The 27103-nt window shown below is 41.8% G+C and overlaps 1 protein-coding gene across 1 annotated transcript in view; it reads left to right on the forward strand.

The window, feature by feature from the left end:
* The window catches only part of mtrex (Mtr4 exosome RNA helicase), a 132746-nt gene that overhangs the window by 84426 nt on the left and 21217 nt on the right, over nt 1–27103 (forward strand). The window contains exons 20-23 of the mRNA XM_080185937.1: nt 1164–1274; nt 1607–1795; nt 3901–4064; nt 10224–10329. Coding sequence (XP_080042063.1) covers nt 1164–1274; nt 1607–1795; nt 3901–4064; nt 10224–10329 — 570 coding nt within the window. The remainder of the gene's footprint in view (nt 1–1163; nt 1275–1606; nt 1796–3900; nt 4065–10223; nt 10330–27103) is intronic.

Here is a 27103-nt window from a genome sequence, read left to right on the forward strand (position 1 = left end):
CAAAAGCCTTCTTAAAGTCCAAATAAACCACATCTCCTCCTCATCAAGTCTCCTGGTTATATCCCTGAAAAATTCCATTAGATTTGTCGAGCATGATTTCCCTTTCCTAACTCAATGTTGATTCTGTCCGAATTTACCACTGTTTTCCAAATGCTGTTCTGTTGAATCTTTTGTGATGGACATTAGAATTTTCTCCACTACTGATGTGAGGCTGACGTCTATAAACCCCCGTTTTCTCTCTACCTCCTTATTTAAATAGTGGAATTACATAAGCTAACTTCCAATCCATAAAACTGGAGGAAGGAGCTAATCTGCACTCTGTTGGAACAAAGCTCACATTTCTGCATCTCTCTGTCTGTCCCTCTGAGTCTGCTTTCCCTCTTGGCTTCTCCCACTCCACGGCCCCAGCCTCACCTACCCCCAAACGGCTGCCGGCTCCAGCTTCTCCTGACCCATTACCTCGCTCCGCCATGTGGTCACCTTTGCTTCAACTTTGCTTGTGACTTGAAGTTAAATTTTTTTAAAAGTTTATTTATTAGTGTCACAAATAGGCTTACGTTGACACTGTAATGAAGTCACTGTGAAAATCCCCTAGTTGTCACACTCTGGCACCTGTTCATGTACACTGAGGGAGAATTTAGCATGGCTAGAGCATGTCTTTCAGACTGTAGGAGGAAACTGAAGCACCTGGAGGAAACCCACGCAGACACAAGGAGAACGTGCAGACTCCACACAGACAGTGACCCAAGCTGGGAATTGAACCAGGGTACCTGGTGCTGCGAGACAGCAGTGCTGATTACTGTGCCACTACTTTGCCAGTATTTGCAGCTCATCTAAACAGAAGCTGACTTTTCAGTGCATGGCTACAAATAAGCTCACTATTGCACCCTTCAGAAGCCAATGCGGTATGAAAACGGTTTCCAATTGGACAATCAGGAAGGACATCAGCTTTCAAATTTAGAACTATCGGACCTAGTGCAGAATACCTTGAAGAGAGGTTGTGCGTAACCCAGTTTGGGAAATTTCGCCCCATATTCTTAGCACTGCTGCCTTACTTTATATTGATCACCCTAGATCATCGTCAAATGCTAATAGATTAAGCATATTTGTATGTTCTGTGAACTTGGCTATAATGCTGTCCTTTACGTTTCTTTGTTCAACAGGTTGTTCCCATCCTACTTCACTTAATAACAGCCATCTCTAGTGTACGGTTATATATTCCAAAAGATCTGAGACCACTGGACAATAGGCAAAGTGTTTTGAAATCCATACAGGTAAATTTTTTAATATAGCAGTTTATTTGAGAGTTGTGGATTTTAGTTCCAGTCCCACACCTAACTGTCTCAGCTTCTTAAACTGCATCAAACTTCAAAAGATCACAATGCTTTTTTGAGAAAATGGGCTGAAGATGAAAAAACATCCATATGAAATATATTTTCTGACAAAAGGTGGGATTTTCCAGCCCCGTCCACCGCTGAGATCATCCGATCCTGCCAAAATTCAATGGACTTTTGGATGGCCAACCGCAATCCGAGAGTCAGGAAAACACAGCCAAATCATTGTAGTCTTGTAACCTGTAAATTGTTAACACTTCTGTGTATTTTAGGAAGTACAGAAGAGATTTCCTGATGGTGTACCTTTACTGGATCCAATTGATGATATGGGAATCAAGGACCAGGGGCTGAAGAAAGTAATCCAGAAAATTGAGGCTTTCGAACACAGAATGTATTCACATTCGATGCATAATGACTCAAATTTGGAAACTGTCTACAGGCTTTGTGAGAGGAAAGCGCAAGTAAGTGAGTGATATGTAGTTTATAAGGGAAGAAAATTATTTTAATTGTGGGTGTAAATGATGTTTATGGGCATCTTTGCAGTGCCGAAGAACTATTGGCACCCAAAATATTGGGTTCCTGTGGTAAAGGAAGAATCATGGGTAAATTTAATCTACTTATCAACTGGAAAAATCAGTTTGAGGGGCCGAATGGTTGATTCTATTCCTTTTGTTCATATTGCATGTTAAGGAAACATTGATGTATGAGTTAATTAGTGTTCCTTGTATTCACCAAAATAGTCTTACCCCTTTTCAAAAAATGGCTAAGGGTAAATGTAATCAAAAATAACACTTAAGATATGTTGGCCAGAATTCTCCAACTGTTTACGCGCCACCACCACTTCCAGCGAGAATGGAGAATTTGGCACACAGCCAAATCTCTGTTCACTGCAGTGAGACCAAAGAATTCCAGTTGCCAGCGAGGTTGGGGAATCTTGCCCGATGGTTCTATATAGGTGTGAAGAAGAAATGACAATTTACATCAAAAGAAAAATGTATCATAAACAAAAGCAAAATACAACAGATGCTGATACAGTGAAAATGTTTAAATAACTCAAGCTTTCTTCAAAAAGAGTGAGAAAAACTCTTAAGATACCATAGTCCTGTTCGGTTAATATTGCTATTAGGAAAGATAAAACCTTTGAGTAAAAATGCCAAAAGGAAATATCTAGAGACTGAAAGTATAGCGAAGCGTAGTTAGCACAGATTTCAAAAAGCATGCTTGGTTAACCTGATGTCTTTTTTTAAAGATATAAAAGTAGAATGGATACTACTGTAATATATTTGGATTTTCTAAGGCCTTTGATAGAGTACTGTGTGGCAAATTCATGAATAAGGTCAGGGCATGTAGAATTAGCGGACAGTTAGCAGAACGAATAGCAAACTAGCTACAAAACAAAAGGATTAAGGGCAGTTACTCACACTGGTAAAGGTGTGACGTGACGTTCTGTTCCACATGAGTTGTGCTGGAACTACTGTTGTGCACAACTTTCATAACACTTTAGTCTCTGGAATCAAAAGTACAACTTCTATCTTTGTGGACAGATTGTGGGGTGCAGTTAATGCGAAGGAAGATTGTGACAGAAACGCATGAAGCTATGAATAAGCTTGGAGAATGGGTACTTAATTTGCAAATGAATTCAAAGATAGTAAATGTGAATGTGCATTTTGGCAGGAAAAGTAAGGAGGCCACATACTGCTTGGCTAGTGAGACTTTAAACGGAGCGAGCAAGACTTGGTACAGATACGTGAATCATTAAGAGTCATGCCATAGATTAATATGACGATAGAAAAAGCAAGTCAAGGTTTGCAGTTTGTTTTGAAAGGAGTAGAATTTAAAAACAAGGAAGCCATGTTAAACTTGTATGAAATCTTGGTTAGAGAATCCCTGCTGCACACAGTTAGGGGCTCATATGAAAGACAATGGTGAAGGTACAAAAAAGATTCCAAATATGATACCAGAACTAAGAAGACATAACTATCAAAAAAGGACTGAACAGGCTGGGTCTCTTTTTTTTTCCAAAGAGAAGGCTGAGGGGAAGGCTGGTGAAGGATTCTTTAGAGTATCATTGAAAAGATGTATTCTAGAGTCCAGATAGCAAGATAGTCACTAATAATTCAAAAAGGCAGGACTGCCAAACTTTTCTGGTCACAGAAGCTTTTAGCCTCTCAAGAGTACTGATGGGCCCCCTAAGAAGCATTCTTATTCTGTTGAAGAGTTAAACCACAAAATATGTATTGTTTGGACCAATTGCAATAGGTACAAAAAATCAAAACACATTTATTGAAATTTTAAAATTTCTTAAATGTATATATTTATTACGAAAATATTCTCTTATTTCAGTAAGTACACTCACTACCTTCTCACAGATCATCCCGCTTGATCTCTCTCTCTCTCTCCCCATGGCCCACTTTCTTCCTCGTTCCATGGCTGCCTCTCCTGCTCCAGAAAAAGCGTTGATATCCCCTAGCTAAATAATTGCTTTGAGATTTGCACCACCTGGCCAATTATGCATTTATTAAATTTTAATTGCAAATATTAAATATTCATATTCTCCTTTTTATAGATTGCTGGAGATATCAAAGCAGCGAAGCGAGAGCTGAAAAAGGCTCGAACAGTTTTGCAGATGGATGAACTGAAATGCCGCAAACGAGTGATCAGGCGACTAGGCTTTGCCACTTCGTCTGATGTAATCGAAATGAAAGGGCGAGTTGCTTGTGAAATAAGCAGGTCAGGCTTTAAAGCAGCTCGCAATACCAATTTGTGTTATCTGCACTTTCTGAATACATATGGATATTTCATTTTGAATTACGTTGTATTCCCCCATCTTAATTATTACCAAAATTTCCAATCTCCATTGTAGGAACACTTAAATACTGGGCAAACCTCAGTTGCAAAAGTGTTGCAATGTAATACAAATGTTTAATTTTCCTTTCTGATGCATTTATACTGCAGATATAGCAAAAGTGTGTAGCACTTTTGCTTTCTAACGGCACTGTGGTTACAATGGTAAGGCTACCTAAATTCAGTGATTACTTTGCTTCACATTAGTTCATTTTGAACTCTGAGTTACATTACATAATTTAGTATCTCTGCAAAGCTAAACTTGTGGTGTAAATGAGACTTTATATTGGCTGGAACTTCTATAGGAGAGGAAGCTCTTTGACATTATAGTCCATTGTCTGAAATGAATATATTTGGATTTTCATTCAATAAGCATCACCTGTGCTTGTTAGACATGTTTGAGGCTCCTAATGTTGAAAATTTATTAAAAGACTGAAAACAGAATTGGGACAAACAGATTTTTGCTCCACTGCACTATATTTGCTACCTTATTTGATAAACTTGTGGACTACCTCAAAGATTGGTGGTTGGTGCTTGGATGTTCACCATTTATATCGATGACTGAGTGAAAAAACCTCGTGTAATATATCCATGTTTGCTGAGGATACAAAATTCAATAGAAAATTAAGAGGTGCACCTCGCATAAAGGCTAGAAAGAGTTATGGACAAGCTACATGAGTGAGCAAGAAGATGACATGTAGGTTAATATTGGAGAAATGTATGAGTATCCACCTTGGCTGGGAAAATAGAAAAGCAGAATATTTTTGGGAAAAATGAGGAAATATGAAGTGTCAGCTATGGCTCATTAGGCAGCACTTTTGCCTGTGAGTCGTAAAGTCCAGATGTTACTCCAGGGTAGTTCTGAACATGTGCTGCACCATCAGAGAGGCTGTCTTTTCACTGAAATGTTAAATGGAGACTGAGTCTGTTCTCTCAGATAGAGGTAAAAGATTCCACAGCACTATTTTGAAAAAGAACAGAACAGTTGTCCCTGGAGTCATGCCTAAAATTTATCCTTCAATCAACATCATAATAAAATAGGTTGTCTTGGCTTTAGCACATTGCTGTTTGGGGGAGTTTACTATATGCAAATTGCCTACATTATATCAGTGACGACAGTTCATAGAGTTTAAACATGTAAAGTACTTTGGGGCATCTGATGGTTGTGAAAGGTGCTACTTAAATGCAAATCCAAGTTTCCTTAAATGTTGGTATTCGGAGAGATTGGTGGTGATTTCTTGTATACGAATCACAGAGTTAACATGTAGTCAGAGCAAACAAATTAGGAAAGCCAATCATAATGTGGACCTTTATTGCAAAGGATATGGAATATTTAAGATTTACTGCAATAATCTGGGGCTTTGTTGAGACCACAGCCTGGGCCCTGCGGTCTGTTTTGGTCACCTTATTTAAGGAAAGATGCCCTTGCTTTAGAAGGTCTGCAACAAAGCTTCTCTAGACTGACTCCTGGGATGAGAAGGCTATTTCGTGAGGAGAGATCGAGTAAAATGTGTCTGTATTCTCTGGAGTATAGAGAGGTTATTGCATTGAAATGTATAAAGATCTTAAAGGACTTTCCAGGGTAGCTGCTAAGAGGCTGTTTGCCCTCGCTGGAGAATCCAGTGCTGGGGAGAATCATCATCTTGGGATAAGATTTGGTCATTTACGACTGCAGTGAGGAGTGATTTCTTCATTTTGCTTTGAATCTTTGGTATTCTCTGCTCTAGAGCAGCTGCAATCCGGATGCGGGCCGTAGTTTGGAGACCCCTGCTCTCGAGGGCTGAGGATATTCAGTAACTGACTGTATTCTAGCCCGAGACTAATAGATTCTTGGATGCTAAAGGAATCTAGAAAAATAGGATAGGGCAGTAAAGTGGGGTTAAGTAGAAGATCAGCATGACACTTTTGGAACAGACAGGCTGTATGGTGTCCTCTTCCTCTTTTTTATACAATCGTAGATTGTATATCCATTCAGTCTGTCATATTTGCGCCAGGTCCCTGAAAGAGCAATTTGACTAATCCCAGTTTCCTGCCCTTATCCAGAGCCCTATATTTTTTTTCTCTTCATGTGCTATTTGATTCCCTTTGAAAGTCTGCCAATACCCCACACTCAAGCTGACATTTCAAAATATGATCATATGCTGCATTGTTTTGTATCATGCTACCATTTCTGCTTTTGCTAATCATAAATCAATCCTTTGATTTTCAACACTTCTGCTAATGGGAGCAGTTGTCTTCTTTATTCTGTCTAGACCTGAATGATCTTGGCAACCTCTACTAACTCTGTTTGCAACCCCACTTCACTGATCTCTCTATCTGTGCGTATGACGTTCCTCCTCTCTGGAACAGTTCTTGTCAATCTTTTCTGCATCTTCCCTAAATTGCAGTGCTCAGAATGGACCCAGTACTCCATTTGAGGCTAAATTAGAGTTTTATGAAGTGTCACAACTTTATTGCTTTGTCTTTGTCTCGATTTATAAAACCCAGGATCCCATGTGCTCTCAACCATTTTTTCCAACTACCCTGTTAGCTTCAATAATTTATGCCTGTACCCACATTCTCTCTGTTTCTGCACTACCTTTAGAATTGTACTCTTCATTTAATATTGCCTCTCTTAATTCTTCCTGGCACTTCAACTGCCACTTGTTTGCCCATTCCATCAGCCATCCTGTGTCCTCTTGATGTACTTCACTACTCTCCTCACAAGATATAGTACTTGCAAATTTTGTGTCATCTCAAATTGTTCACTGAACGTCCAACTTTAGGTCATTAATATCAAGAAAAGCAGTGGCCTTGGTATCAATCCATGGGGAACCCACTGGGTTCATTTGTCCAGTCCAAAAAGGGTTGTTCACCTCTATTCTGTTTCCTATCGGTCAACTTCACAAGCCTGCTGTCACTATCCATTTTATCCATGGTTTTAAACTTTGTTGACAAACACGTTTTGTGGCACTTGATCTTTAGGAAGTCCATGTACACCACACCAACCCAATCAACCCTCTCCATTGACTCAACAAAAAAGTCAATCAAGTTGATAAAGACGGTTTGTCTTTAATAAATTCATATTGGCTTTCCCTAAATAGTCAACATCTGTTCAAGTAACTGCTTCCTTGTCCTGGACTGTCATTTCTAAAAGCATTCCCACCACCAACGTTAAACTGACTGACCTGTAGTTGCTGAGCTTATGCTTATACCTGTGTTGAACGAGGTTGAACACCACCCACATGTATAAGGAGGCTTGAAAAATTGTGGTCAGTGCCCCTGCAATTTCTTTACAATATAAGAACATAAGAAATAGGAGCAGGAGTAGGCCATCTAGCCCTTTGAGCCTGCCCCACCATTCAATAAGATCATGGCTGATCTGTCGTGGCTCAGTTCCACATTCCCACCCTCTCCCCATAACCCATAATCCCCTCGCTTATCAAAAACCCATCAACCCGCGTCTTAAAAATATTTAGCGAGGCAGCCTCCACCACTTCAACGGGCAGAGAATTCCAGAGATTCACCACCCTTTGAGTGAAGAAGTTCCTCCTCAACACCGTTCTAAACCGCCCCCCCCTTCATCTTGAGGCTGTGTCCCCTAGTCCTACTGTCCTTTCTGAGTGGAACGAGTCTCTCCACCTCTATCCTATCCATCCCGTTCATCATCTTATGTCTCAATGAGATCTCCCCTCATTCTTCTAAACTCTAACGAGTACAAGCCTAGTTTATTCAGCCTCTCCTCATAGCTCAACCCCCTCAACTCCGGTATCAGCCTAGTAAACCTCCTCTGCACTCCCTCCAAGGCCAAAATATCCTTGCGTAAGTGCGGCGACTAAAACTGCACACAGTACTCCAGCTGCAGCCTCACCAATGCCCTATACAGCTGCAGCAAGACCTCCCTACTTTTATATTCAATCCCCCTCGCTATGAAGGCCAGCATCCCATTCGCCTTCCTGACCACCTGCTGCACCTGCAGGCTGGGTTTTTGCGATTCATGCACAAGGACCCCGAGGTCCCTCTGCACCGTCGCCTGCTGCAGTTTTTCACCCCGTAAGTAATAGTCCTTCCTACCATTATTCCTACCAAAGTGGACCACCTCGCACTTGCCAACATTAAATTCCATTTGCCATTTCCTGGCCCATTCGCCCAGCCTATCTAGATCCTTCTGCAGACTTTCCACACCCTCCGCACAATTTGCCGTTCCACCAATCTTGGTGTCATCAGCAAATTTCGACACCGTACACTTGGTTCCCTCCTCCAGATCATCTATATAAATGGTAAATAGCTGAGGCCCCAGCACCGACCCCTGGGGCACTCCACTAGTCACCAACCGCCAATCCGAATAGCATCCATTAACCCCCACTCTCTGCCTCCTATTTGACAACCAATCCTCTATCCACGCTAACACCCTACCTCCAACTCCATGCCCCCTTACCTTCTGCAATAACCTCTTGTGAGGTACCTTGTCAAACGCCTTCTGAAAATCAAGAAAGATCTTTACAGGATGTTTACAAGATGTCTTTATCTTTACAGGATGTTTGTATTGCAGGCTGGGCCAGAATTTGTTGCCCATCCTTAATTGCCTGTCAGAAGGTTGTGGTGGCTTTCTTGAATAACTACACTCTTACTTCCCTCAACATCATCCCACCTCCCACCTTTATCCTATGGCCCTGAAGATGTTTTCTCTTGGGTTAATTATCTAATGCTCTTTTGAAAGACATAATTGAATTTGCCTCTACCACATTCTCAAACAGAGCAATCCACATCCTAACCATGCATTGCATAAAATGCTTTCCTCATGTTACCTTTGATTCTTCTGCCATTCACCATAAATTGACATCTGGTTCTTGATCCTTTCACCATAATTTTTCCTGATGTGCTCGGATCAGACCCCCCATGGTTTTGAATGACTTCGTCAAATTTTGTGTCGACCTTCTCCAAGGAGAGGAGTTCTAGCTTCTCCAATCCATGTAATTGGTTTTGGGGTGATGGATTTTGTTCTTGATTTTTCTGCACATTCTCTAATGCCTTTACACCCTTCCTAAAATGGGGTAGCCAGAATTGGACACAATTACTTCAGCTGATGCTGAATATGTGCTATATAACAAAATTTATATCTGGATTTCACAGGTTTAATGTGAGGAAAGATAATACAAATTGCACCTGTTTTCTCTAGAATTTAGAAGGCTGTGACGTTATCTGTTCAAAGTTTTCAACATACTAACAGGAAAGGACAGGGTAGATAAAGATAAACCATTTTCACTGGTCAGAGATCCTCCAAATAGGGGGCTACTCTAAAAACTAGGGCCACAATGTTCAAGAGTGATTTCAGGAAGCACCTCTGCAGTTGTAGATGTTTGGAACTGTTCCACAAATGGCAGTTGATACTAGATCAATTGCTATCTTTCCGTCTGAGATAGATAAATTTTTATTGAGCAAAGGTGTTCAGGAATGTGGGCTAAAGGCAGATATATGGAGTTAGGCCACAGATCTCATTAAATGGCAGAACAGACTTGATGGCTGAATGGCTCTGTTCCTATGTTTCTATAAATAAGAGAAGTTCGGAGTCCAATAAAAAGGTAAAAGAACATATAAAATATCCTTAGATTTTTCTTGAGGCACGGATTTTAAACGTTGCGGTTGATTTAGATGGGCTGGCTTATTGAATATGGTCAAATGTAGAAGATGTTGCATTTATTATGTGACCTCAGTTTGCTGGTAGATTTAGGTAGAGTTAAACTGGCCAACACACTCACTCCAAACTGGAGAGTAAAAGAGTGCAGCCTTCTGTCTGCTTCCCCTGTTGAAGACTTTCTTGAAACGACCTGTGTCACTTGTAATCTCTCTCTGGTGGCTGGGCAGCCTTGTCTTGAAATACTTCACCCTTTCTATAGTTAGAAGAGATTTTGTATGTCTGTCTGTGTAGCCATTGTTTCACTATCCAAGACTTTGCATTTTTAATGTATCTTCCTCAGACAATTACAAGCTTGGATGATAGGAAATGTCTTTGTTTTCACACTGTTCTGTGATTGGTATTGACCAGCTCATTGTTTTCTCTTGTAGTGCGGATGAACTACTTCTGACAGAAATGATGTTTAATGGAATCTTCAATGATCTGGCAGCTGAGCAGGCTACAGCTTTGCTCAGCTGTTTTGTATTTCAAGAGAAAGTAAGTACACTTACCAATCTTTTCCTTTAAGAAGAGTGCATAGCAAAGTGATTCTCTGATGTAATTCAGAACCATAGAAGTGCGGCGTGCAGGAATAGGACGGCAGTAGTTATGGGGGATTGCAATCTGCATATTGATTGGTCGACCCATGTTGGACGAGGTGGGCTCGAGGAGGAGTTCTTGGAATGCTGCCGGGATAATTTCCTTGAACAGTGTGTGTTGGAGCCAACGAGGGAGCGAGCTATCTTGGATCTGGTGCTATGTAATGAGGCGGGTAGAATTAGGGACCTTGCGGTGAAGGATCCTCTTGGAGAGAGTGATCATTGTATGGTGGAGTTTCTGTTGCAGATGGAGGAGGAGAAAGTGGGTTCCCGGACACGCGTCCTTTGTTTGAATAGAGGGGAGTATGGTAGGATGAGAGAAGAATTGGCGAATGTGGACTGGGGGAGCGCGTTGGAAGGTAGGTTTGCTGAGGAGCAGTGGAGGATCTTTAAGGAGATCTTTCTTGGTGCTCAGCAGAAATTTATTCCGATGGTCAAAAAGGACCGTAGGAGGAGAGGTAATAAGCCATGGATAACGAAGGAGGTGAAGGAAAGTGTTAAATTAAAAGCGGAGGAATTTAGAGTAGCTAAGAGCAGTGGGCGAGAAGAGGATTGGGAAAGGTTTAAATGTCAACAAAGATTGACAAAGAAGTTGATAAAGGAGGGTAGGAGAAGCTATGAAGCTGGGCTAGCACTTAATATAAAGAAGGATAGCAAGAGTTTTTATAAATATATAAAAAGGAAGAGGCTGGTTAGGGTGAACGTTGGTCCTTTAGAGGATGAGAAAGGGGACCTAGTGGTAGGGGATGGGGATATGGCTAAGGTCTTGAATAACTTTTTTGTTTCAGTCTTCACGGAGGAGGACGTGAATAATTTGCCGGGTGTTAGCGATGGAAAGGTGGTAGGACTGGAGGGTCTTAATGACATTACTGTTACTAGAGAGGTGGTGCTCGACAGACTGGAGGGGCTGATTGTGGACAAGTCCCCAGGACCGGATGGAATGCATCCGAGGGTTCTGAAAGAAAAGGCGGAGGTTATAGTGGATGCCTTGGTGGTTATTTTCCAGACGTCGCTGGATTCCGGGGAAGTGCCGGAAGATTGGAAAACGGCTAATGTTACGCCGTTGTTTAAGAAGGGTGCCAGGCAAAAGGCAGGGAATTATAGGCCGGTTAGTTTAACGTCAGTGGTAGGTAAAATGTTAGAATCCGTCATTAAGGAGGAAATTGCGAGGCATCTTGAAGGGAATTGCTTGATAGGGCAGACGCAACACGGTTTCATTAAAGGGAAGTCGTGTCTGACAAATTTACTGGAGTTCTATGAGGATGTGTCTAGGGCAGTGGATAGAGGAGAGTCGGTGGATGTGGTCTTTCTGGATTTTCAGAAGGCGTTTGACAAGGTACCTCACAAGAGGTTATTGCAGAAGGTCAGGGGACATGGAGTTGGGGGTAGGGTGTTAGCGTGGATAGAGGATTGGTTGTCAAATAGGAGGCAGAGAGTGGGGGTCAGTGGGTGCTATTCGGATTGGCGGTTGGTGACTAGTGGGGTGCCCCAGGGGTCGGTGCTGGGGCCTCAGCTATTTACCATTTATATAGATGATCTGGAGGAGGGAACCGAGTGTAGGGTGTCGAAATTTGCTGATGACACCAAGATTGGGGGAAAGGCAAATTGTGCGGAGGGTGTGGAGAGTCTGCAGAAGGATCTAGATAGGCTGGGCGAATGGGCCAGGAAATGGCAAATGGAATTTAATGTTGGCAAGTGTGAGGTGGTCCACTTTGGTGGGAAGAATGGTAGGAAGGACTATTACTTACGTGGTGTAAAACTGCAGCAGGCGACGGTGCAGAGGGACCTCGGGGTCCTTGTGCATGAGTCGCAAAAACCCAGCTTGCAGGTGCAGCAGGTGGTCAGGAAGGCGAATGGGATGCTGGCCTTCATAGCGAGGGGGATTGAATATAAAAGTAGGGAAGTCTTGCTGCAGCTGCATAGGGCATTGGTGAGGCCGCAGCTGGAGTACTGTGTGCAGTTTTGGGCGCCGCACCTGCGCAAGGATATTTTGGCCTTGGAGGGAGTGCAGAGGAGGTTTACTAGGCTGATACCGGAGTTGAGGGGGTTGAGCTATGAGGAGAGGCTGAATAAACTAGGCTTGTACTCGTTAGAGTTTAGAAGAATGAGGGGAGATCTCATTGAGACGTATAAGATGATGAATGGGATGGATAGGATAGAGGTGGAGAGACTCTTCCCGCTCAAAAAAGACAGTAGGACTAGGGGGCACAGCCTCAAGATAAAGGGGAGGCGGTTTAGAACGGAGTTGAGGAGGAACTTCTTCACTCAAAGGGTGGTGAATCTCTGGAATTCTCTGCCCGTTGAAGTGGTGGAGGCTGCCTCGCTAAATATTTTTAAGAAGCGGGTTGATGGGTTCTTGATAAGAGAGGGGATTAAGGGTTATGGGGAGAGGGCGGGAAAGTGGAACTGAGCCACGACAGATCAGCCATGATCTTATTGAATGGCGGGTCAGGCTCGAAGGGCTGGATGGCCTACTCCTGCTCCTATTTCTTATGTTCTTATGTTCTAACTCTACAGTGCAGAAAGAGGCCCTTCGGCCCATTGAGTCTGCACCGAACACAATCCCACCCAGGCCCTACCCCATATCCCTACATATTATACCAGCTAATCCCTCTAACCTAAGCATCTTAGGATGCTAAGGGGCAATTTTAGCATGGCCAATCAACCTAACCCGCACATCTTTGGACTGTGGGAGGAAACTGGAGCACCCGGAGGAAACCCACACAGACAGGAGGAGAATGTGCAAACTCCACACAGACAGTGAATCGAGCTGAGAATTGAACCCAGGTCCCTGGAGCTGTGAAGCAGCAGTGCCAACCACTGTGCTACCGTGCCGTGCAATAATTGTCATGTGGGTGAAAATTTGGCTTCCCCTGTAATCAATTCAGCTGTGGCTGAATAAGGTGAGTAATTTGTCTGCCATAGTAACTTCAGCAGGTTATGTAATTGAGTGGGGGGAGGGTTAAGTGAGTAATCTAGCCCTCTTCCATATCAGCACTTGCCAGGATCTCTATTGTTCCATCCTAGTGTTTGTGAGAGCTTGTTGTACATAAACTGACTTTCCTCTCGTCTACATTACGATTTTGACTAAACCTTTTCATTGGCTGTAAAGTGCTTTGCAAAGACCTTTAATAGTAAAAGACATCATGGATCAGACCTGAATCCCTCCAAGCCTGTTGGATCAGTTGCACACCAGGGAATATAAATTTTGGGAACTTAATGTATTTCTAAATTGTAACATTTTTGAAATGTTAACAGTTCAGCAAAACTTGGTAATTTTGTCCCCAGGCAAAAATAAAATGAACAACTACTAATTGCGCACCAAGGATTGGTTTAAAAAACTGAAATAAATATTTTCATTGCCCCAATTTATAGAATCATATCAATGCATTTCTAGAAATGTTAAAAGTCTATAGCGCAAGAAACAATCCTTTTCACTGTATACTAATACATGTGACAATAATAAATCAAATCAAAAAGTGAATGTAGCCTTCTAACCAAGATTCTTTGGTTACTGGCTTAAATGTGAGCTAGGGTATTGTGAAATTTGGACATTGTTAATCGATTGTTGACTCAAGTTAGTGTAACTGTTTGAATATGTATATTCAGTATATGTTATATCTGAAGTATGAATTTGAAAAATGACCACAATGAGTTGGTGGCCGCCTTCCGTCTCGTAATATGATGGTTTGCGCCTTCATGGTTAACTCTTTTGTTAATCATCACCTGGCATGGCTCAGGCACCCCACTCTGGCATGGCAGTCAATGTCACAATTGCTCCAGAGGAAGACAGCAGGCTGATGAGAAGGTGCACAATTCACAGGCCTTTGTTTTCTCTTGGCCAACTTCTCATTGCTACTCACCATTTTCAATGTTCTTCCAAGCAGTCAGCTGTAAAGCCATGGCTGTCACCGACTTTGTCCCAGTTGCCAGTGCCCATGACCTTTAAACCTCACTTGCAGGTACCCTTATAGAAATTATGAATGCCCAGGGAACCAGTGACCAGTTCACCTTACAGAAAATCTCTGGATATACGCCTGTCATCTATCTGATCTGGTGACCAAGTCACTGGCTTAGCAATGAGTGTATACTGATGATGAAATAGCGCACCACAGGACCTCTGAGCTTGTGACCTGATCCTGTCAAAGAGTTGTTGAGAATATATCTGAAAAAACAAAAATGGGAACTGTTCACCCATTTCTCTTTTATTTATTCCTTCAAGGGATCTGAGCACATCTGCTTGGTCCAGAAATTATTTCCCTTCCTTAATTGCTCTTGAGAAAGTGGTCGAGAGCTGTTTCCTTGAACTGCTACTGTCTACGTGGTGTATGTGCGCCTATAGTGCTGTAAGGAAAAGAGTTGTAAGATTTTGATTCAGCCACAGTTAAGGGAGCGGCGATATAGTTCCAAGTCAAAATGTAGTGTGTTAAGGAACTTGCAGGTGGTGGTCTTCCCATGCTTTTGCTGCTTGTCTCCTCTTAGGTGGTAGAGATTGCGGGTTTGGAAGATGCTGCTTAAGTAGGCGTGTTGAGTTGTTGCAGTACATCTGTTAGATGGTACACACTTCTACAACTGTGTGCTGGTGGTGGAGATAGTGAAAGTTTAAGGTAGTGGGTAGGATGCCAGTCAAGTGGCTGCTTTGTCTTGGATGGTGCAACATAGAAACTAGAAGCAGGAGCAGGCCACTCAGCCCTTTGAGCCTACTCCACCATTCATTATGATCATGACTGATTATCAAATTCAATATCTTGAACCCCCCCTTCCCTCCCACATTCTTTGATCCCTTTAACTGCAAAAACTATATTTAATTTCTTCGTGAACTGGACAATGTTTTGGCCTCAACTACTTGCTGTAGTAGTGAATTCCACACATTCACCACTCTCTGGGGGGAGAAATTTCTCCTCACCTCAGTTCTAAAAGGTTTGCCCTTTACCTTCAAACTATGACCCCCTAGCTCTGGACTCCCCCACTATTGGGAACATTCTTTCTGAATCTGCCCTGTCTGACCCTGTTAGAATTGTTTCTAAGAGATCTCCTCTCACTTGTCTAAATTCTGGGGAATATGATCCTAACTGAGTTAGTGTCTCCTCATATGACAGACCTGCCATCTCAGGAATTCGCCTGGTAAACCTTTGCTCTACTCCGTCTATAGCAAGGACACCCTTCCTCCAGTAAGGACACCAGAACTGCACTCAATACTCAAGGTGTGGCCTCACCAATGCCCTATACAATCCCAGGAAAACATTTGCCACCTTTACTACCTGCTGTATCTACGTGCTTACTTTTAGTGATTGATGCACGAGGACACCAAGGTATTGCTGGGTATCTGCCTCTTTCAATTTCAACCCATTCAAGTGATAATTCCTTCCTATTATTGCTACCAAAGTGGATAACCTCACATTTATCCACATTGTAATGCATTTGCCATGCAGATGCCCACACGCTCAGCTTGTCCACATCACGCTGAAGCATCTCTGCGTCCTCCTCATTCCTCAGCCTCCCATCCAACTTTGTATCATCTGCAAATTTAGAGATAATACATTTAGTTCCCTCTTCCAAATCATTAATATGTAATGTGAACAGTTAGGGTTCTAGCACAACCGCATTAGTCAATGCTTGCCAATCAGAAAAAGATCAATTTATACCAACTCTTCACTTCCTATTTGCTCACCAGCTTTCTATCCATCTTAAGACATTACCTGCAATCCCATGCGCTTTAACTTTAGTTTATTATGTGAGACTTTGTCGAAAGTTTTCCGATTGTCTAAATAAATCACATCTACTTATTCTCCTTGGTCAACTCTACTAGTTACATCCTCAAAGAATTTGCAAGAAACTACAAAGGGTCGTGAACAAAGCCCAGTCCATCACTCAAACCAGTTTCCCACCCATTGACACTGTCTATACTTCCCGCTGCCTCGGAAAAGCAGCCAGCATAATCAAAGATCTCATATACCCTGGACATACTCTCTTTCACCTTCTTCTGTCGAGAAGAAGATACAAAAGTCGGAGGACATGTACCAGCTGACTCACGAACAGCTTCTTTCCTGCTGAAATCAGCTTTTTGAATGGACCTACCTTGCATTAAGTTGATTTTTCTTTACATCCTAGCTATAACTGTAACACAACATTCTGCACTCTCACCTTTCCTTCTCTGTGTACGGTATGTTTGTCTGTATAGCGTAAGAACCAATACTTCTCACTGCATAATAAATCAAATCACGTCGATTCTAATTGATTCACCAAGTGTGATTTTCCCTTTAAATCCATGCTGACTTCGGCTGATTATACTACTGCTTTCCAAATGCTGAGTAATGAAATCCTTGATAAGAAACTCTAGCAACTTCCCTAGTACTGATGTTGGGCTTATTGATCTATAGTTCCCTGTTTTCTCTCTATCTCCCTTTTTGAATAGCAGGCTTACATTCGTTATACTCCAATCTGTAGGAACCAATCCAGAGTCCAAAGAATTATGGAAAATGAACACCAATGGATCTACTATTTCCAGGACCACTTTCTTAAGTGTACTGGGAAGAAAATTGTCAGAGATTTGTCCACCTTCAATCCCATAAATTTCCCCAAAACCATTCTCTACTAATGCTGATTTCCTTCAGCTCTTCACTAAAATTTGTTTTGCTCAGAGTTTCTAGTACATTATTCATGTCTTCCTTTGTGAAAACTGAAGCAAAGTACAAATTTAATTCCTCAGCTTTTTTTTATTCCTGTTATGAATTCTGTTTCTGGCTGTAAGGGGCTTATATTCATTTTTGTTAATGTTTTTCTCTCTACACATCTATAGAAACTTTTACAGTCAGTTTTTATGTTCCTCGCTAGCTTACTTTCATACCCTATTTTTCTCTTAATCAATCCCTTGGTTCTCCTTATTGAATTTTAAACTGCTCCCAATCCTCAGGCCTAATGCTTTTTCTTGCCAATGTGTATGCTTCTTCCTTGAATCTGACACTAGCTCTGATATTCCTCGTAAGCCATTGTTTGGCCACAGTTCCCTTACCACTCTTGCGCCAAACAGGAATAGACAATTTCTGGAGTTCACCTATTCGTTCCTTAAATGCCTGCTATTGCCTGTCCATTGTCTTTCCTTTCAGCAAGGACTATTGTTTCTGGTAAGTGGGAAGCCCCCAGGGCATTAATAGTGTGGGATTCAGTGGTAGTAATGCCATTGAATGTTAAATTCTCACTTGTTGGAGATGGTCATTGCCTGGCACTTGTGTGTCATGAATATTACTTGCCAATTATCATCCCATACCTGCATGTTGTTGAAGTCTTGCTATTTATGGACGTGGCCTGTTTCAGTATCCATGGATGGCACTGAGCATTGTGCAGCCATTCGCTAACATGCCCTTATGATGGAGGGATGGTCATTGATGAAGCAGTTGAAGATGGTTGGGCCTAGGATGCTCACCTGAGGAACTCCTTAAACTATATCCTGAGACTGGGATGTTTGGCCTCCAACAACAACAGCCATCTTTCTTTGTGCCAGGTATAACTCCAACCGGGGGAGAGTTTTTCCCCAATTCCCATTGATCTCAATTTTGCAAGGGCTCCTTGATGACACATTCGGTCACATGATGCCTTGTTGTCAAGGGTAGTGACTCTCATCTCACCTCTGGAATTCAGCTTGCTTGTCCAAGTTTAGACCGAGGCTGTATGGTGATCAGGAGCTGAGTGGCCCTGGCTCAACCCAAACAGAATGTCAGCAAATAGGTCAATGCTGTGTTTTTTAAAAATATATTTTTACTGAATACTTTTTCATTTTTCTTTACAAATAATCCAATAAATCTCAAGGATTGGTACAGTAAAACAAGATTAAGTAGATTAACCATGGTAAATGTGTGGTGATAGGACAAGGTAAGATGGGCCTGGTAAGATGCAGAGTCAGTGCTGATTCAATGGGCTGGATGGCTCCCTTCTCTTGGGATCCTATTCGATGGTTTTATCATTTTAAAGCAACTATGTATCGAAAAAGACAAAGAAAAAATACAGCTGCTTTGGATTATTGATTGTATCCCACTCCTCTTATCATACAAGTCATGAAAAGATGTATTGAAGGGTGAGAGGAATAACAGGCTACAGCCACAATTGGCTCAGTGGTGCACAACCAAGTTCATAGGATAATGGTGACAAAACTACAGAATTTATGGAAAACGTTGCAAGAGTACAATAAATGAGTGGTTCCCAACCTTTTCAGCAACACTGCACACTTCAATGAGACAAACAATTCCACAGCACACCCACTTTCTTTCAGCTGAATGTATTGCTCACTAACATCACAAGTACTTACTATGGTTATGGTCTTACCAGAGTGGTTTGCAACATAATGCATACAACAAGCTAAATAAGAATTATATGCATTAATGTTTGCAAGTAATCCCTCTGGATCCACCTTGCACTTCAGGCACATGGAGGATATGCCAGAGTTAAACTTGTGCCACAAACTTGGAGTAATAGGCAGGTGTTGCAGCATTTTAAGTTGAGTTTCTTTTGTTCTGTTGCAAACTGGAATTTTATTAGCACATTCCTACTATCACCCCATGTCACCTCATCAATATTTACTGAGATCTCTCTGCCAAGACTATAGCGTGTCCAGTGTATTTTCACAAGATCTGGAGCGTAGGGTGTCGTAAAATTTACCGACTGTGCTCCGCAGGTAGCAGGATTTTTCCGACAGGGTAATCTTAGAATCAAAAAGAACAGTTGTCTTTTTAAGAAAAAGTCCCTAAGCTGCAAGATCTGAAAAGGGAATGTTTTGGGATATCGAACTGTTGACATAGCTGCTCAATAGATAACCTGTAGTGCCGTCAAACACATCCCTTGGTCTACAGAGATCTCTATTGCTCCGTATATTGAAATTGTGGACTATAAGACCTGGTGTGAAATCTGGATTACCCTGAATGGAAGAAGGAGCAGAAAAATTAGATCTCCCTTCCAACTCATGGACTATCCTCCAAGCCTTCAGAGTTTTAATAACAATAGATGTGGAGATAAGAACAATAGGATTATCATACTAAGAAATAAAAGTGACTGTAAAGAGTACAGGCTCTAATCGGCTTCAACATCAATCCATATGAAGGAAGCCTGCTTTAATTCACTCATGTATAAATCTAAGGTGGGAAGCTAACTGATACATAATATTTGACACCCCTGGCTCTCCTTTTGAACTTGGCAACTGCAGCTTAGTTCATTTTAAGTGAGGCTTCTTCTTGTTCCAAACAAAAGAGCTAAGCAACTGTAAATTTCTTTAAGGACCTTAGCAGACAACAAGATTGGTAGCATTTGCAGAGGTTAAAGTAGCCTAAGCAGCACGTTCTTCTTCGAGTCATAGAAGTTTACAGCATGGAAACAGGTCCTTTGGCCCAACTTGTCCATGCCACCAAATCTTAATTAAAGTAATTCTGCCTAACCAGGAAATCAGTAATGATAACCAACTATGTCGGTGCCACTTAATAGAGGCTAATAATTAAGGAAATTTTGCTTTGTATAACTGCCAAAATCTCCCCACAATGGTGATCATCCGAAGGGAAAACAAGGAGGAGGAGGGGGACTACCCCTTAACTTGCTCAAGGGACTTGCCTCTAATTTCACGAACCACATAACCCAAAAAAAACCTAAATCTATTTGTCACATCGATAATAACAGGAACAGAGGCACTTGGCTCGAAAAAAAACAGCAACACATCATCTGCATAAAGCAAATACCTATGCTGCCTGCCTCCACCAGATAACCCATAAACCTGACGGTCATGTCTAATAGCCTCTAGCCTCTGACACAGGTTGGATGGCTAGAATAAACAAAGGGAGAGACAAGGGACATCCCTCCCTCACCTCACCACCGCCACCATCTCTTTCTTCCTTCCCCCCCCCACCCCCCGGCAAAATTCTCAGGTTGATAACCATTTGTAAGGACAGCTGCCATCCAATTCCTATTGAATGCTTGAGTCCACTTCACAGGTCCCCTTCAATACAAATTTATACAACGTTTAGACCAAATAATTCCATCCCACCTTATCAAAAGCTTTTTTGGTATCCAAAGAGCTCACTAACCCATCTGAAGCACACTCTTGAAAGACCTGGATGATATTCAGCAATCTCCTAACATTATTGCATGAGTTTCGACTGTTAATAAATCCAGTCGAATCACTCTGGATAATCACGGGAGTGATTTTCCCCGGGCGCATTGCCAGACTCTGAGATAAGAAATGGGTCTGTCAGAATTACATTGCTCAGGATTCCTGCTTGGTTTCAGGATTCAAGAAATATTTGCCTCCCAAAGTGACTGCCCTAACATAACTAATCCAAATTAATGGTTATGCATACCACTTAGTGGATCTAATAACAAGTGTTTCACTTCCTTGTAGAATTCACACCCAAAATCATCAGGCCATGGTGCCTCACGAGGCTGAAGCTCCTTTCTCACAATAGACCAGATCCTCCCCAGAGATCAGAACATTCAAAGCTGCTCTTGTATCCTCTGATACAAAGGGAAGGTCAAGAGAAGAGAAGAAATGCTCCAAAAATACCAGAGCATCCTCAATTTGTTCTGATTTATATAAATTGGCATAAAAGCTCTTAAAAGCCTCATTAATATCTTCTGCCCTAATCCTCCTTATTTCTCTTAGAGTCCTCCAGCAAAGCAATCTTCCTCGAGTCCAATTCCTCCTTCTAACAAAAGCCAAGTACCTATTCTGTTTAATCCCAAGTTCATATAATTTCTGCTTTGCAAACCTCAAATTCTTCTCAACACACTGGGCCAATGAAAAATCCAGGGCTGCTGCAACTGCACCAATTTCCTTCAACTTCTCTTGACAAGGATTCCTACCATACGCCTTTTCTAGATCACCACTTCCAATGGATGTTGCAGACTTGTGGAGCTTTTGTCTGATTTAGTTGTTTGGCTCTGTCTAGACCATGCTGCTTCTTCTGTTCATCATGTATGTAGTGCTGTGTTGCCGTTTCACCGGCCTCATTTTTAGATATGCCTGGTGCTGCTCATAGCATGGTCATGTACACTGCTCATTGAATTGAGGTTGGTCCACAGGCTGGATAATAATGGTTGAGTTAGGGAAATGCTAGGCCATGAGGTTACAGATTGTGGTTAAGTACCACTGCTGCTGTTGATCCACAATTCCTTAATAAATGTGCAGGTTTGAACTGCTGGATCTGTTCTGAATCTACCCCATTTTGTATGCTGGCTGTGTCATGTTTTTTCTTTAATTCGTTCATTTGACATGAGCATCACTGGGCCCAGCATTTGTTGTCCATTCCTAGTTGCCTGAGACCAATTGAGAATCAATCACATTGCTGTGGATCTGGAGTCACATGTAGGCCAGACCAAGTAAGGACGGCAGATTTCCTTCCCTAAAGGACGTTAGTGAATCAGGCAAGTTTTTCCGACAATCAACAATGGTTTCATGGTCACCAGTAGACTCTTAATTCCAGATTTTTTTTTATTGAGTTCAAATTCTACCACCTGCCGTGGTGGGATTCAAACCCCAATCCCCAGAACAGTAGCCGAGTTTTTGGATTAATATTCTAGTGCTAATACCATCGTCTAGTAGTAATATTGCTAAAATATTAATCCAGAAAACAGTGTTTCAGTCTTTTTTCAATGAGCAAGTAATTCATTTGCGTTTTCATTTTGATGTTTTATATGGCCTCAGCTACAGAATTCCGCACTTCAGAAACAATTGATATGACAGCAGGCTGACTGGTCTGGGAGGCAAGATTTGATGAGTCGGCTCTGCTTCTGCCTAAGGTCAGCTGCATCAGCAAAGAAAGGCCAAAGCACTTAGCACAAGGCAGAAGAGACAATGCAGAGTCATAGGGTAAAAGGGTTATTTTCTTGGAGCAAAATATACTGTTGATCTAATTTGAGGATAAATCGAATGATTAAAGGCTGTCATGGTTCTCTGTGTAGCTTCATACACTGCATTAACTTATACATGGACTTTGTTACTTATTTTTCAATATTTATACTTGAAAAATAGATCTGTAGACCCAACTTAAAGTGCGCCTGAGTGAATTACTTTCAGGTGTATATCTCCACTTTACGCTACGTTTTTATGTCTCGTCCCTGAGGAGAAAGAATAATTTGATATTTCACAACTTCAGGATATTCCAAAGCAATTTTTATTAGTGAATTTTTTTTTGAAGTTTGGGAATGTTGGAAATGTAGCAGTGATTTTTAACTGCAACGTCTTACAAACAGCTGTGAGATAAATGGTTTGATAATCTTTTGATAGTTTTGGATAAATGTTCATTGGAACACTGGGAAACTACGCCTGTTTTTCTTTTATTAGTGGTGTGAGGGGGCAGACTGGACCTCTGTTTCAGCCCTCAACTGAAAGATTTCCTGAGTATTGCACTCAGTTTAAGTTTAAGCCTCGGCACAGATTCGATATGCCAAATGGTTTCCTTCCATGCTGTGCTATTCTTGGTCATCTGCTCAGCTGTCTGGAGTGGATTGTGAATCCACAACCTTTCTGACTTGGGAGAATAGCCAACATGGTCACGATTGACAGGCTGGTGTGATGAATGATTCAGGCGCTCAGCCCCTGATGGGAAGAATGAATCAGCTAAATCATAAATACTTCAAATATGTTGTGGGAAAGCCAAATTCAAGCTGTTGGAATTAACTCCAGCCCTATAGGAGTGGATTCCCAGCAGTCTGATGTAAGACTTTGTTCAAATAGTACATGTCCTACCCAGGAATAAATAAATGTCTCAAATTTCAGAATGTAATAAATGCCATTCCCTGTCTTGCATCTTGAAACTTTGTGCCTTTTTCATAGGATTGGTAGAGAAGGGCATTAGTAAAGCAACAAACTGATGCTTAAACCAGAGACAAGCTTTCATAACGTACAAGTCAACTTAAATTCAAAGTCAGGTGTCTTGTATTTCTGTACTTGTAGCCATAGTCGATAATGATCTGTCTTCATAGGATGCACAACATCACAGGATTAATAGCAGATTTCTTTCCACACCATTTACAGCACTTGTGGTCAGGTATTGATAACAATTCTCAATATCAGCAAAAGTATATTCTGCTCTTAATGATTTCTAAATACATCAAATGAGGAAAAAGAGTATCATAGACAAGTACTTTGCACAGTTCTGTCCTATGCACTGAGATTACTGGAACCTCATACTCAGCATTTTGAAACACAAGTTAATTTATTTTCATTCCAGCATATTTCGAAGTTATAATTACAGGATGTAGGAATTCTAATTACCTATTTTGCCAAGGACATTATTTTATTTTTGAATGAGCAAGTGAATATTATTGAGTTTTTGTCACTGTGGAATTGCAATGTCAAATTTGGCATCATTCATTAAATGACCCATCTGATTGACTTTTAAGCTATTGCAAGTCTGCAAAAATAGTTTTATGAAAGCCAAATATTATTATTGCAGGTGTTGGAAATTTGAAATCAAAAACTTAAAATGATAGAAATATTCAGCATTGTCTGTGGAGAAGTAGGGTGCAGTCTTACTGGCCATTTACCCCACTCTCCTACTGCAGCAAAGTTAGAGAATTTGGTGCCCAGCCAAATCTCTGTTTACTGCAACAGCATGGGAAAATCCCACTGGCGTGAACAGCTGTAACATTCTGACCTTAGACACCAATGTTTCAGGTTGGTGATTTTTTTGTCAGAACTGGAAAATAGAGATCTGCTCAATTTTAAGCATGGACAGGTGGAGGCAAGGGAAAGAACAAGATATTTGATGAGGTGGAAGGCAGGAAAAATTAAATGATAAATGGATGATAGTAAAGGGCTAAAGGGTATGTTAATGGAGTAAGTAAAAAAAAATGAAGTGTCTAGACGAGCTGCAAATGACTACAGCAGAATCATCACCAACACCTTATAGAACCTCTGTAGTGCAGGAGGACGACATTTAGCCCATCGAGTCTGTCCCAACCACAGCCCAACTCATAAGAACATAAGAAATAGGAGCAGGAGTAGGCCATCCAGCCCTTCAAGCCTGCCCCGCCATTCAATAAGATCATGGCTGATCTGTCGTGTCTCAGTTCCACATTCCACCCTCTCCCCATAACCCTTAATCCCCTCTCTTATCAAAAACCCATCAACCCGCGTCTTTAAAATATTTAGCGAGGCAGCCTCCACCACTTCAACGGGCAGAGAATTCCAGAGATTCACCACCCTTTGAGTGAAGAAGTTCCTCCTCAACTCCGTTCTAAACCGCCCCCCCTTTATCTTGAGGCTGTGCCCCCTGGTCCTACTGTCCTTTCTGAGCGGGAAGAGCCTCTCCACCTCTATCCTATCCATCCCATTCATCATCTTATACATCTCAATGTACATCTCAATACACCTCATTCTTCTAAACTCTAACGAGTACAAGCCTAGTTTATTCAGCCTCTCCTCATAGCTCAACCTCCTCAACTCCGGCATCAGCCTAGTAAACCTCCTCTGCACTCCCTCCAAGGCCAAAATATCCTTGCGTAAGTGCGGCGACTAAAACTGCACACAGTACTCCAGATGCGGCCTCACCAATGCCCTATACAGCTGCAGCAAGACCTCCCTACTTTTATATTCAATCCCCCTCGCTATGAAGGCCAGCATCCCATTAGCCTTCCTGACCACCTGCTGCACCTGCAGGCTGGGTTTCTGCGACTCATGCACAAGGACCCCAAGGTCCCTCTGCACCGTCGCCTGCTGCAGTTTTTTGCCCCGTAAGTAATAGTCCTTCCTACCATTATTCCTACCAAAGTGGACCACCTCGCACTTGCCAACATTAAATTCCATTTGCCATTTCCTGGCCCATTCGCCCAGCCTATCTAGATCCTTCTGCAGACTCTCCACACCCTCCGCGCAATTTGCCTTTCCCCCAATCTTGGTGTCATCAGCAAATTTCGACACCATACACTAGGTTCCCTCCTCCAGATCATCTATATAAATGGTAAATAGCTGAGGCCCCAGCACCGACCCCTGGGGCACTCCACTAGTCACCAACCGCCAATCCGAATAGCACCCATTGACCCCCACTCTCTGCCTCCTATTTGACAACCAATCCTCTATCCACGCTAACACCCTACCCCCAACTCCATGCCCCCTTACCTTCTGCAATAACCTCTTGTGAGGTACCTTGTCAAACGCCTTCTGAAAATCCAGAAAGACCACATCCACCGGCTCTCCTCTATCTACCGCCCTAGACACATCCTCATAGAACTCCAATAAATTTGTCAGACACGACTTCCCCTTAACGAAACCGTGCTGCGTCTGCTCTATCAAGCAATTCCCCTCAAGATGCCAACTCAACCTAGCCCCATCCCATAACCTCACATATTTACCCTGCTAGTCCCTCTAACACTAGGGTCATTTTTAGCATGGCCAATCAGCCTAACCCGTATATCTTTCGACTGTGGGAGGAAACCGGAGCACTTGGAGGAACCCCATGCAGAAACGGGGCGAATGTGCAAACTCCATACAGACAGTGACCCGAGGCCAGAATTGAGCCCGGGTCCCTGGTGCTGTGCCACTGTACTCCCCCACCTGCAGTCCAAATGATTCTGACAGTGGGTTGTGATCTGAAATGATTGAACTCATGTTGAATTTAGAATGTTATAATCCCTATGTAGCAATCATTGCATTCTTTTATCTCCCATTGCGGAATATTTAGAGGTGATCACCATATCCTCTGTGTATTAAGTTCTTTATGAAGGGACCCAAAAGGATCTTCGTAAAAGACATTTTTGCCAGATCTTAATTTGGTGCTTCAGAACTTTGTGACATGTTTGTGATTTCTGCAATGGAAAGCACCCTTGCTAATTCGCTTGGTATTACCCAGAAAAGTTAATTAAGTGCAAGCATTCGTGGTTAGTTGACTCAACTTTAACTGATAGAGTAGGCTGACCTATAGGTTTAATTCTAAGTTGGTCCTAACGTCTGTAGAGTAATTTTCTGGTAAAAATACTTCCCATATCTAATGATTGTGAATTTTGCTTTAATACACTCCCTGATTGACAATCCAGCCAGAATTGGTTATTTTGCAAATTTTGACTTTTCTAATTTGAGCCAGTTTCAAATGCCATGAAGTACAGTGCAGAACTAAATGTTACAAGGTTATAGACTTGATTCCCAATGTAGGATAATTTATCTGTTAATAGTTGTGCTGTTCACATTTCAGAACCATGTAGGTTCCAATATCTCCCATTGTAAAACTACTGGCCTCTGCTGAGAAAGAGTATGTATAAAAATTGATCGAGTACAGGTCGGGGTCACCCAGGCTGGCCTGCAATTTCTATTCATATAGTCTGCTTTCAAGTACTGCTCACCCTTGCACATGAAGAATGACCACTCGAGTAAGATATCATAGGAATGTTGGTATATATGGACCCATACCCCAGCTGAGAGCAAAGGAATAAATTCAAAGAAAAACTGTTTTATGACTCTTTCAATGACTAGCATTATGTACTAATTTTTAACAGCTTTGCCATTGATCCCACATTAAGACAGATTATTATACCTAGAAATTATACTTTATGGCATAAATCCTCTCTTTGGTTTGGCTGGCTTTACAGACAGAAATCCCTTTATAGTTTCAGGTTCAAGTAGTGTAAAAAAATTTGAAGGTGTTAAATTTTCAGCATGTTTTCTTTTATGTACTTCTGGATAACTTCATGCTGTTACATTTCTT

Source organism: Carcharhinus amblyrhynchos, chromosome 1 (assembly GCF_965287045.1).
Source record: "Carcharhinus amblyrhynchos chromosome 1, sCarAmb.v2.hapA, whole genome shotgun sequence".
Classification (NCBI taxonomy): Eukaryota; Metazoa; Chordata; class Chondrichthyes; order Carcharhiniformes; family Carcharhinidae; genus Carcharhinus; species Carcharhinus amblyrhynchos.